The sequence below is a fragment of the Onychostruthus taczanowskii genome, unplaced genomic scaffold (assembly GCF_017590055.1).
Source record: "Onychostruthus taczanowskii isolate IOZ18803 unplaced genomic scaffold, ASM1759005v1 scaffold15, whole genome shotgun sequence".
NCBI lineage: Eukaryota > Metazoa > Chordata > Aves > Passeriformes > Passeridae > Onychostruthus > Onychostruthus taczanowskii.
The window spans coordinates 10,184,628-10,197,858 of NW_024498685.1; the positions used below are offsets into that span (position 1 = coordinate 10,184,628).

Sequence of the window (13,231 nt, forward strand, 5' to 3'; positions counted from 1 at the left end):
CCCTTGACAGCTTATTATATATAAAAAGTAATTTAAAAAAAAGTTTAATTCCAGTGCATTCTAGCAACACATACACAATCTGTGCAAAAATCCTTTGAACTGAGCAAGTTGTAAAGAGAGTTGCAAAGAAAGCAAATACAAATAAAGAACCATTCTTTCTCCTTAAAAATACAACTCTGTGAAAATGGCAACCATTAATTTTTCTGTCCAAACGTACTGGGGCTGCCTAGTGAGCTAAAGGACATTTTGCTTATTATGTCAGAAGGCTTTTTTTTTCCCCCAAAGCATTTTATTATCTGATGTGTGCAAGAAGAGTTTTAAGTCTAATCAGGTTTATAAAAATCGAAAGCAACAGTCTCACTAATTTGGAAGAAAGGAAGCTGGAGCTTTAGGTATTCTGAGATGGGACTGATTAACCACTGAGTTGATAAGTCCCTAAATCCACTCTTTGTTCTTAAAACTAAGAGTCAGAGTTGCTCAGATTTGTCTGGACATGTCTTTTTTTTTTTTTTTTTTTTTTTTTTCAGTTGTTTAGGAAGAGAAAACAAATCCCACATGTGCATCAAGACAGTAACACAGCAATGATCACACATTGTGGGGTTTGCATCAGCTCTTTAATTACTTGATCAGGTAGCTTTCTATTACTAGACTCTAAAAATTCTCCTAGAAACCCTCCATGACAGTGATTTGAAAATGCCACACTGTGTCTCTCCAGGGCTCAGTCCCATCTGTGCTCATTAAGCACTATCCCAACTTGAGAGCTTGGGTCAATTTTCCTCTCCAGGGCTATACAACCTATTATTTGTCACATACAGTTCTGTACTTCTATGCAGTCATCTAAAGACCAAGTTTTAGATTTTATCCAATATTTTGTTGTAGTCCTTCTATCATGAGAAGTTCAAACTTTGTATAACTCATAGTAAGCCACTTGTTGTTTGCTGAAGCATTTAACCTGCAAGATCAATTTCTTCCATCAATATATTTTTCTCCACGTACTAAAAACCAGTAATCTTATAATCCCTGGCTGGACTTCTACATTTACAGAATCCCTGTTAACATTTGTTAACTTTTAAGCTGTTGCCTTTTCTAAACTTGTTCACAAGTGATGAGTTAGAACATCTGGAGAAGGACATAAAACAAATAAAATACTCTTTATTATTTATAATAGAGAAAGGAGGCTGATGTCCACTTACCTGAGGAATTCTGTCAATAAACTGTAAAAAATGTTAACAATTTTATAAAGATGTTTGTAACCAAAATGTCATTAATCTTCCACTCAAATGATTGAGACCCCATTGCTTTGAGGCCATTTCTGCTACCTTGAGGCTTTAGCACTTCCAGGTTTTCAAAGTTCCTTGTTTGCAAAACTATTTCCATAGGACATGTTTTAGGACATTTTTCAGAGCTGCACACAACAGCATTTGCCATCCTGAAACAAGGCTTTTCCATCATTATCTCAGTTCAAAGGTTGTTTAACTCTTGGCTTGGGTTTTATTTTTTATGTTCACCTGACCAGACTGAGGACAGTACATCATGTTGACATATTCCTATCCAAGTCTTCTGACTGAATCCAGTGGCATGGGACTAGACCAACATTTCCCCCTGTAAATATTGTTCCCTGTCACAGCTATGCTTGCATATGAAGAATTTTTAAAAAATAGAAATATGATGGGTCATTTCACTGAGAGCTGGGGCAGTCTTTGGGCCAGATTATCCTTGGGTTTGGATTCCTCTGTAGGAAGAGGAGCCAAGAAAAATTCTTCCTTTCTGTGGTCCTTCACAGTGGTTAAGAACAGATAAAACCTTTACAGTGACCCCATGAATGGTTTTCTCAGTCTGTGATCATCCTGTCAGCAGAAAATCAAAGCTATTTCCTGGGAAATAGTGGCAGCTGAGCCTTGCTGGCCTAGGAACTGCCAGGGCTCCTGAAGGCCCTTTACCTGCCTTAACTTTAATCCATCTTTAGAAGTCTCTGTCTGGCAGAGAGTATTTGACCTCAACCTCCCCACTCTGGGTAAGACTACTTGGCAGCACACTGTGGTCTTTGTTCAAAACAGCTTTGGAGTTTGCTCACTGAACTTCATTTTAGTTTTGTCCAAGATGGCCTTTTTTCTGTAATGTGGAATTTTCTGTAGGCATTTGGTTGCTGCTTTTCTCTCCATGCTCTTCCTCTTTATTCAGGTAGCTTCATGGTGGGGGGACACCACACCATTTTTGGGTTTGAGGTTTTTTTTACATTTAGAATCTGAAGATCTTGCCTGGATCTCATCCTCAGCTGAAATGAGCTAAAATCAAATGGTTAGAGAGTGAGGCTGAACTTGCAGGAGCAACCTCTTATGTTGGAACTGGAAAGATGAAGAAAGTCTTTTTAGCCATAAAGCAACTTTATAAGAAAGTGGACACTTACATACTTTGAACAAAAGGCTACTAAAAAGTTAAAGCCCTCCAGGAGGAGACAGGGATGTTTCTGTGAGTGGTACTAGAGGTCTCTTCCAGCAGAGTCCAGGAGCCCAAGCCATGTGTGCATTTATCCAAGCATCCTCTCCTCAAGCTGGGGCTGTGTGGCCACCCTGCTCAGGAGAAGCTGCATGGTCTGCCTAAGTCAGGTCACTCTGGCAGGCAGAGCCATGCTCAAGCTGAACTGCTTCCCAAGAGAAAAGGATCCAGAAAGAAGAGCTGGGATTTTGTTGTGGCTTTTGGTTTTGTTCTGCTGATCCTTTCTCGCCTCAAAGGATGAGGCAAGGCTCGTATTGCAAGACCTGGCAATCATAAAACAATTGTATTCACATCCACATGCCCATTTGCATGAATCCCCTTGTGTGTGACTATTTCGGTTGGAGAAGTCAATGAAGACATGGTTTGAAAATGCAGGAATGAGAACATCATGAGCAGATGCCAAAACTTTCTTTTTTCTATTTTTTTACAGCACGTGGTTTTGAATTGAGTGCTAGTATATGTTTAAAAAGCATTGCCTACTCAAAAGTAGTCACCCTGCAGCTTGAAAATTTTCTTTCCTATTTCTTTTCACATCAACTAGTTTTCTGTCCTGTTTTGTGTCTTTCCTTACTATTCCAAGACCTTCCCTATTATTCTTGAAATAGAAATGACATCCACAGCCCCAAGAATGCTGGGCTACACCCACAGAATTTACTTTATCTACCAATCTGCCACTAACATTTTGAGAATCCAGCAAGACAGAAAAAGACTACCTCCCCAAACTGCTATTGTACAGCTGTCCTTAAATGAACTGTGTGATATGATTTCCCTTTGCAACACTGGTGAAGAAAGTCCTCAATGTTTTTTTTCTCACAAATCATTGTAGATGTACTTATCTAAGATATCTTGCCACGACTGTGGAGCTTTTTGTGCTAAAACTATCTCTTGTTTTCCAGGCTTCCTTTGAAATTGCTATAAAATCTTTCATATTTATGAATATTTAATATTTTTCAATTTTCTTAGCCAATGTCCACATTTATTAAGTGATAAACATCCACTTTGGGGAATATTACTGGTTATATTGCTTGTGCTTTGGAAATAGAGCTGTAGTGGCAGTCTCTCAGTGCATTGTCAGAAATAAATGTGATTTGTGGGTAGATCTTGCTCGTGGCTGGGGATGGTGCATCAGCTCTACCACTTCAGAGTGGTTCCCAGAAGTGATCTGACTCAGGCCCTGTGCTGAGTCACAAATCCTCCCCTGCTTCCTTCTTGCTTGCACAAAGTAGTAGTTTTCTTCTGGACTGTATTAGCAGGAAAAGAATTGTTTCCCACACCCCTGGCACTGCCTTAAGTATGAAAATGTATTTTTTTGTGTGTGTATAGGAAGGCAGAGGAAGGATGGTCCTCTCCTTTCCCTTTTATTCCTGCTCACTTTTAGGAGGTCATTTTGAGAGACTGTGCTTGCTCACAGCCCTGGTTCAGGCAAAATTTATCCCTGAAAAACCAATGGAAGAATAGACTCAGGATATGCTTTCTCTGAGGACCTGAGCTACTACCATGATGGGAACAGGAAACTGCCCTGTCCAGCAAACAAAGCTTGATCCAAAATTGATGACACATGAAAATTGTGAGAGGGCTCTGCTTGGCAAGGCCTGAATGTTAGTTCTGAGACCAATGTCCCAAGAATGGTTTAAACTTTGCCTGCAGAACTCAGTCGTGACAGGCACTTCCAAAGCAGGCAGCAGGCAGGAGTCTGAGCCCAGAAAATGGGCTCAGATGAAGGGAGACTCAATTCCCATGATTTAAAGGTATTGAAGAAAAATTGTTGTTTCCTAGTTTAAATGGAAGGGAATAACCTTTCTGATGCCATTTTATAGATTTGAGTTGATGGAAAATCTCTCATTTTCATCATCTTAAGGCTTAAATTGCAAGGGAGTCCTTGTTTTCCCTTCATTTTAAGGGTTTAAATTCAGAGGATATTCTCCTTTTCCAATATTTGAATTATTTAAATAGAGGGGGAAAGGGAAGAAAAAGAGAGAAAAAATGTCAGGAAACGTAAAGTGAAAAATGACAGGAAAAGTGAGGAGAAAAAAGGGCAGGAAATATGAAGAGTACAAAAGGACAGGAAATCTAAGGGAAAAAGGGCAGGAAATGTGAAGTAATCAACACTCATGCACCAATTAGTTGGCAGTTTATGAACATCACTGTGCAACAAAGAGATATTATCTTTTTGAGAAAAAACCTGGCAGAATGAGTCTCAGAAGATTTTTTGGGTCTGAAAGTTCACTGTCTTGAAAAAAAAAAAAAAAGGCAAGTTAGGTGTTTCTAAGAATTGTCTTATTTTTTATAAGCATGTCTTTCTTGAGAGGATTTCTTTATTAGCAAACCTACCATTAATTTCCTTCGATATGTTTCACAATGCAACAGTGCCAAGTGAGTTTTAGCAGCTGGGTCTTTTTCTTGTGCCATCTTGCTAAACATTGGTTGAAATCCAAAAAAGCTTGTAAGTACACAAGGGGATCTGTAGGTAATCCCATTGCTGTAGGTGCAGCCACTCACTTGCTCAAAGATAAAGCACATTCTTCAATAACTGCCCGAATCGATGAGACAGCAACCAGCCCCTCTCATCATCTTCATGAGAGAAAACCACAGCATCACATAATAGCTCTAAAACACCTGCAGCAGCTCTAAAAGTGCATTTCTTATAGCTTTGAGAAAGATTTATGTTATTGGAATAAGCTTTTTTCCTCCGTTCTTGCATGGTCCCTCTTCTTCCCGGTTGTATTCTAAACATTTGGGTTAATGCAGAGGCTAAAAAGGGCTTGACCTGGTATAAAAAGCAATGTTTTTCCCATGTAATAAATATTTAAAATGTTTTATCAGTGAAAATAAATCCTAAATTCTGTGAGCCCAGGGAACAGCATTAACATGTTTTCCTTGCTGAAACATTTATGGAATCAGTGTCAGCCAACAGAGCAGAGCCAAGAGGATTTTTTTAAAGGTAAACTGAAGTGCTTTCAAAATAAATACTAAGAGTTGTTTAAGATCTTCAATTATTAACAGATGAAAAGTGTGGGCTGAAAAAGTGCAAACAATCCCTTTCGTTGCACTTTCCCTAATCCCTGTGCAGCTTTCTGTGTCCAGCCTGGAGTGAGCTCCTCAAGGCAGATGCTGCACCTTAACAGAAGTCTGGAGAGAGTCTAGCACACAAATAAGTCGATTTAGAATGCCAAATATTTGAAAACCCTTTATTTTTATATTTACTTCTCAGGACTTAAGTTCAAGACCCCATGTTTATGGTTGGCCAGTGCTGACATTGCCAGCCTCTGCAAACAGCACTGTAAAAACTTGGCTCTGCTGTAGAAAGCAGTTATTGGCATCAACTCCTTTAAATCCAGAGGCCAGCTCTGCAGTCTGATCAGGTCACCAGGCACTCTGGTTTAATTATGATTATCAGCTGCACAGCTCATTGCTAGAACTGCAAGTCTTACCTCCACGAGTGAGACAAAAATACCAAAGATATGCAGTGGTGTGAACACCCATGTGGGGTGATGCCTATGTATTGCACCATGCAAATGGTACATGAGCTGGGACAGAGAAATCATTCTTTTATAAGCTGAACTCTCTTTTCTGCATAGAGAAAGAGCCCATTAAAATGTGTAGAATTCTCACCACTGGTTAAAAAATCTTTGCGGCTGCTTACAAGGGGGCTGTTCTCCTTGATTTACTCTGATCAGGAGCAAGTCTGCACCTCTGGAGTTTCAGAACACAGATTTGGTGTGTTTTGAAGCGTGTGAGGTTTCTATTAAAAAACTGGCTCTGTTCCACATACCCATGGCTCCTCCCCTGTCCTTTAATCCCTCCTCATCCCCTCTCCCTACTCTCCCCTTTGCCAGTACAAGGAGTTTTCCTCGTGCCATTCTTTGCAGCAGCTCTCTGTGCTGCAAGCAGCTCCTGACAGAATAAAGCAATTTACAGGCAGCTGCTGTGTTGCAGCAAGGAGCTCAACAACTTGTGGGGAGCCTGGTGATGTGCATGGATCTCTTGCCCCTCTGCAGACAGCATCCATTACATCTCCTGAGGGCATTTGTAAAGTTGCCACATAGTGGTTTTTAGCTTTTAGAAACTCTCTGAATACTTTGGTGGTAACATATTTAAGTTTGCCAATTACTGGAATCGTCTAGATTTAAAAACAGGCTGTGCCCTAAAGGGATATTGCACAGCACACACATCAACTCATGCTAAAAGCATTCCGTACCTCATGTCCTCTTCAAAGTTGGTTTATTATCCTCAAGAAGCTTTTCTCCAAGCTGGCTGAAGGTGCTGTACATCTTCTGGTGGTACATGTTCTCCTCGACCATCTAAACATCATCTCAAGTTCATGGTGCAAACCTTTGTTTTCACAAACCCTGCTTTGTTCACACAAAGGGAGTTGCTTTGTGCAGATATTATCTTCTCTGGACATCTGTAGTAGGCTGAAGCACTTTCATGGCATGGGTGTTAATGAAGCTGTTTTTAAAATGAGAGAGCTTTTGTGTTCATCTTTTTGTCTGTCCTCAGTATCCTCTCAGGAATACTGGGTATAACCTAAATGGATGTTAAAATTAATTAATTATAATAATTAAGGGTAAATTACATAAAACCTGGTGTTAGAACTTTTAACTTCATAAGCTTGGCTACATTTTGGATTAACAAGACTCCTAAAGTCACTGAAAAGGGAGGTCTTTATTTGCTTTTGTGAAGATTTATATGAAGCAACAAATATTTCAGTCTGCAAAGTTTGTGGGGTTTTTTTCAGGTTTGCAGCCATCTGTAGTCTTTTAACTTTCTTGTACTGTTGTACCTTGTTGAAGAGAAGGTGAGACATTGTTTTAATTTTCTGGGGAATGTAACATTCCTGACCAATGCAAAGAATTGGAGCAATGCTGGTGCTGACTGCACTTCATTTTCTGTGCATATTTAGAATTAGTAGACTGAAATATGTGGGCATTTAGAGGAAAAGGTTGACTGCCTAATGTAAACACAGCAAAATTTTTTCCCCAGAGATATTGCTTATTGAGAAAAGCACCCAGAGGCAACTGAGCAAGCAGAGTGGTCAACTCCTGTGCAGCATGTTTTGATTCTGTCAGTGTTATAGTTCACGTAGGAGTGTCTGTGAAAGCCAGAATGTTTCATGCTGAATGGCACTACCTTTGGATAGATAGCTGAACCACCTGTAGACACCTGAGAAAGTGTTCTGACATCTGAGAGGTGTTAGAATCCAGCCAGTATTTGCTAGCAGGCAGTGAGGGATGCTGCTGGCCAGGGCAGCTGATGCCACTTTTGGCTGCTTCTGCTGTGTTCCATCACAGCTGTGGAGCAAAGGCAGTCTCAGCCTTAGCTGTAAGCTGACAAGTGGATTGCCTACAAGGGAAAGTGCTTGTCAAGAGATGTGTCATCCTCATTAGAAAGTATTTAAATTAGTTTGGGAGGAAAAAAAAAAGTCTAAGATCTTAGATGATAGATTTTAAAAGTTATTAGTTATCACAAGCTCTCTTGGCAGATGCATAACAGACATTTACAACTCATGAATCACATTTTTCAAAAATCACAGCTAATACCAACTTCTCTGAGGAGATGACAGCATTTGCAGGAGACATTAATGACTTTTGGCTCTCAGTCATTGCAAAATCATAAGCTTGTAATTGTTCTGATCTGGCTATTTGTAGACTATAGATTTCTAGAGGCCTCTCAATACTTCCATCATTAATAACTTGCCAGTGACAGTGATTGCCATCATTCTTACTCAAAGTGATAACTTTAAGACCTTTGTAAATGCAAATCCTTACTAAAGGCTTATGAGGCTGGCTTTGTTATTCTGGTTTTACAAAATGAGGGGAAGGAGACAGAGGGAGGCACATGAATCTGCAGCTTGAGTCAAGTGCATCTGAGGGTACAGCTGCTTAGTGATTTAGAAAACTTGTCTACAAGTCACCTTCCCTGGGCCATTCTGGGAATGTCTGGCTTGCTCATGATTAGGATTTTCAACAGTCTCATATCTTAAGAATCATGTAATAATATTTTGCTCATATCCATTTCTGGGCAACCTCTGTTAAAAGGCGATCCATAAATTTTGGGACAAAACCAGCACTGCTGGTTCTGATTTTCCCTCTGTTGAGACTGAAGTTAGATGAGGTGGATGTGGAGCACAGGAAGATCCTAAGAAGGCTGGGAGCTCTCACTCAATATGAGTTTGGTGATTCTTGGGCATCTCAGGCTCTGCCTGGGACTGGCTTTACTTCTGAAAACCTCCAGTATCAGGGTAGGGACATGACTTCAGTTTGCCACCTCTGCCCATGCTCTGGAGTGCAGCTCTGTGCACCCCAGCATTTTCCTTTTGTATCATGGTTCTTGTCCCTCTTCAGGCCTGGTTTTTCCCTATTTTTCCCCTGCTTTAACTCTCCTCAACACCTTGTGTGCAACACCTTGTTCTTGCTTTTCAAGAACAAGCAAGCCAGCTGACATATTCCCTCCTCAGGATGGGTATTTTGGTGACAGGTAAGGTAGTACCTGTTTCACTTTGGCCTGTGATCTGGAAGCAGTGGTAAATTCTTGAAATGTTGGGGATCTTCTGGAGGGAGGTAATCTGTAAATGTACATCTTTGCATCATCAAGATAATGAGTTCAGGTGGGGGGGGGGAATAAAACTGAAACACTACTGTGCAATTTATAGCCTCTCTGAATTTTGTTCTCTTGCTGATAAGTGCTTCCTTCTGTTCTCTCTGCAGGTCTCCAGGTGGTTTTAAACTCAATTATCAAGGCCATGGTCCCTTTGTTGCACATTGCCCTGCTGGTGCTGTTTGTCATTATTATCTATGCCATCATTGGACTGGAGTTATTCATGGGGAAGATGCATAAGACCTGCTACCATGTGCAAGGGGGACTGATAGGTAAGGGGAACACACACAAGCACACAAGATTTTCAGAGGGAGGCTTTTCCCATGTGTAACAGAGCATTTCTTCTGGCACTGGAGATGGGTGGCTCTGGCTCACTGCTTATGTACTTCTTAGGGGTTTCACAGTTTTACCACTTCAGATTGAGCTACACAGAAATTGGTGTCACAGAAATGAACACCTCATGTATTTTATTATTAATGTCATACACAAATGCATCTTTGTTTTAAACCAGTATCATTGTAAAGGAATACATAATTCAGGGCAGTACCATTTTTTTTTTTTTAGTCACAGGCTGCAACTTTGGTTAGAAGTGCAATCAGAAAGAAAATAAAATTATATTATTGGGAAGAAACTTTTTTACATCAAATCCATCAGGAAATATATTTATTTCAAATTATTTACAGAAAGAAATATTCACATTTCAAAACAATTAAATTGCACTGTCACTCATTTAACCATCTGTTAATTTTAGTTTGATTTATTGATCTTGAACAGCAGCTATTTCTCATGTGATAGAGGGTATTAATGCCTAATACCCAGTTCAGCTCATAAGAAAACAGTCTACAGCAGAAAATTTTTTCAAAATTTCTGCATTTTCTGCTTTTATAGTGTTGGCAGATTTCATTTTCTGGACATGATGCTAGAACTATAATGAGCTGTCACTGTGGTTTGCATCTTTAAAGTGGGTGTATTTTTCTCCATTCTGTCTGGAAGTATTTACATTACAGCATCTAATTCTGATATTACTGTTTCTGGCATTCTTTTGCGATCAGAATGTGATCACAATTTTGGAAAATTACATTGTTTACCATATAATCAGAAGAAAAGCAAATATAATTACCCACTCCCCTACACATACATACATATCTGCATCTGTTGAAAATGTAGCACCAAGATCTGAAATCTGTATATTTTAAAAAATCACATTGCAGAAGTTTTTATGCTTATAAAAATGTTTTATGGAGCATTCTTTATGTAGCAAGGCATTTTGTTTGCTTTGTTGTATAGGTTGTCAGGTCTTTGAAAACACCTGTGCAGAATAAGGGGGGGATAACCAAGCGCAGCCTTAGAGTTTCTGAGTGCCACTGGGCCACTGATAAAATGCCACACATCATCTAAATGCCAAAAGAGCAGAGCCCCAGACACTCCCTGCTGTAATTCAGCAGTGGCCCAGTGCCACATCAGCCTGTCTCCCGAGCTCTGAAGCCTGTCTGCTGCAGGGGCTCAGCCTCCTCCAGCAGTGCCCGTCAGTGCTGTGCCTCCCAGATTAACCCAGATGCCAGGTGACTGCCAGGAGAACGCTGGCATGACACACAGCCTAATGAAACATGATCTGATGCTCCCCGTCATGTTGAAAGGCATGAATTCTTCCTCGCAGGAGGGTATGCTTTGGGGGAAAAAAAGTTCATCTCTGTTTTGACTATAAAATTTGACAGCTTGGCTATTATTTTTTGCAAAAGGAAAGTGAAGCTCGACAGTGAGCACTTGCCTGTGTATTCCTGAGAAATCTGTCAAACTCACTGCGAAATACATTTGTTAAAATCTGATATCCTTCACTTGCTTATCAATGTGCCAGATGGTTTCCTTCAGCTGTTTTCTCCCCCTTCTCTCCTTTAAGATACACCTGCAGAGGATGATCCGTCTCCGTGTGCCCCCCAGTCTGCCCACGGGCGGCAGTGTCAGAACGGCACCGAGTGCAAGGCGGGCTGGGAGGGACCTAAGCATGGCATTACCAACTTTGACAATTTTGCTTTTGCCATGCTCACGGTGTTTCAGTGCATCACCATGGAGGGCTGGACAGATGTGCTGTACTGGGTACGTATCCGAAAATGACGGGCTGAGAGTCCTGCTCGTGCTCACAGCTCTGTTGAAACTTGGGGGCTTTAGCTTTCTTGCTTGTTCTCTAGAGTGAAGGCATGGTTGCTAGCATGGAGCTTGAATTAACTCAACTTACTGCTCAGTAAAGTGGAGGGGTTATCTGATGCAATGAAACCAAATGTAAATGTTGACTTTCCATTGATATTTTAATTTTGAATTATGGCAGATGGCTTATTGATTTGAAGGTTTGCAATGTACCTTGGTTGAGCAGAAAGTCATTGAAAGACCCTCTCTGCAGGAGTGAAACATCTCGTGCATCTCCAGATTATTGATGTAGAAGAACTTGTGACAGACAACCATGTGCTCTACCCATGGCATTTGTGTTACAAAGGCACTACACTGATCAGCTCATAGGTTTTAAAAGGCCTCACAAATTCCAACAGCACTCCTGATTATGAGTTTTGTCATAGAAGAATTTATTCTAATGCTATTAGCTCTGATACTGGTATCAATCATGCTCGTACATTTAGTCAAAATATGATATTACCTGTCATATAAATGGAGACTCGTCCTGTAGCCTAATTCTGGGCATTTCAGCAGCTTTAGTTTGTACCTTTTAATTCCTAATGTATTGGGAAATTCACTGCAATACAATTATACTGCAGAAGTTAATATTAGGTTTAGCTTTCACCAGTAAATCAGATAAATGTGTTTCTGCATGCAGCTCTGGCCATCAGCTTTTGCAGCAGTGTGTCATGACCCAGGGCTTTCATTCATACACAGCACAGTCCTGTCTGTATAAGAATGACCCAGACTCACACCAACTTGTAAGTCTGACTTGTCATGAGACACCTGGATCTCAGATGGTAGGATGTGTTGAAATTCATGATGCAGTTTGACTTGAGAAGGCTCAAAGCACACAAAAGGATAATCTGAGGCAGCTTGCACTGTTAGTCAACAAGCTTCTCTCTTACATACGAGCTCAAAGCTGCCTTCTACCCACAAGTGATTTGGAGTTTGCAAGATTTCCCTTTGAAGATTTAGCTTATCTGCAAAGGATGGTCTCTGTGTAGAACAGCTAGAAGTTTTCTCTTTATGTTCTTAAGCTTAGATTAGAATAGTGACTATAGCTTCCTTTTAATGCCAGAGATAAAGGGCAGAGATCAAACCACAAGGGGAGTCTGGGTCTCAGAGAAAAAAAATTGCCATTACTAGAAAAGAGGGTATAAATTAATAAAATAATGAAGAGCAGAAGTTAAAGTCAGAAGAGAAACTGGGCAACATTACTCCACAGTTCAGCTATGGCTACAAGTAACATACCTGTCTTTTTACCACATTTAGCTCATGTTTCTCCATGCTGTGTGTGGTGGAGAGGATTTATTTGGAGGGGAAATGGGAGAGAGTAAATGATATTAGGAGAAGAAGAAATGAAAATATTTTTGGCTCTGCATACTATTCAGAATTGCGAAACCTCTCCACAAGTTATCACCAGTTTCTTCAAAGACATGTGCTATGAAAGACCCTTCCAATTCCCACCCCTTAGGGCCCATGTGTCATTTTCATGACTTGATATGAATCATGTTTAACTCATTATCAGTTATCTTATAACAAGAGCCAAAAGCATATACTCACTTCCAAAAGATTTTCTACCATGACTGCAGCAGACAGTCTGATTTTATGGTGTCCCTGCAGCAAACTGGGTTTTAGTTGTTGGCTTTTGTTTGGTATTCAGACAGCTTTTTTTTTTTTTCACTGATTTTCTGAGCTGTTCTTTTTTTTTCTTTGGAGACAGAATGCTGAACTTAGACCCTAAATTAATACAGATGGATGGTCATTATTTTTAAGGGCATGCATATAGTGAGCCTTTCAGATGATGGCATTATTAGAATGCTTGCTTTGGGAAGAGCAGAAATATTTGTTATCATCAGTTCCCAGTTATACCTAGACAAGACTAAAAAAGATAATAGTTAGTACTGCAGAAAAAAATGTCAGTAATTGAAGAGGAGGGAATTTATTTAACAAAGAAAAAAAATATCACCTA

The 13,231-nt window shown here is 40.1% G+C and overlaps 1 protein-coding gene across 6 annotated transcripts in view; it reads left to right on the forward strand.

The window, feature by feature from the left end:
• CACNA1C (calcium voltage-gated channel subunit alpha1 C) overlaps positions 1-13,231 on the forward strand; it is a 454,995-nt gene that overhangs the window by 281,398 nt on the left and 160,366 nt on the right. For all 6 annotated transcript variants that reach the window (XM_041398795.1, XM_041398796.1, XM_041398797.1 and 3 more), the window contains 2 exons: positions 9,204-9,365; positions 10,991-11,187. In XM_041398795.1, the coding sequence (XP_041254729.1) occupies positions 9,204-9,365; positions 10,991-11,187 (359 nt within the window). The remainder of the gene's footprint in view (positions 1-9,203; positions 9,366-10,990; positions 11,188-13,231) is intronic.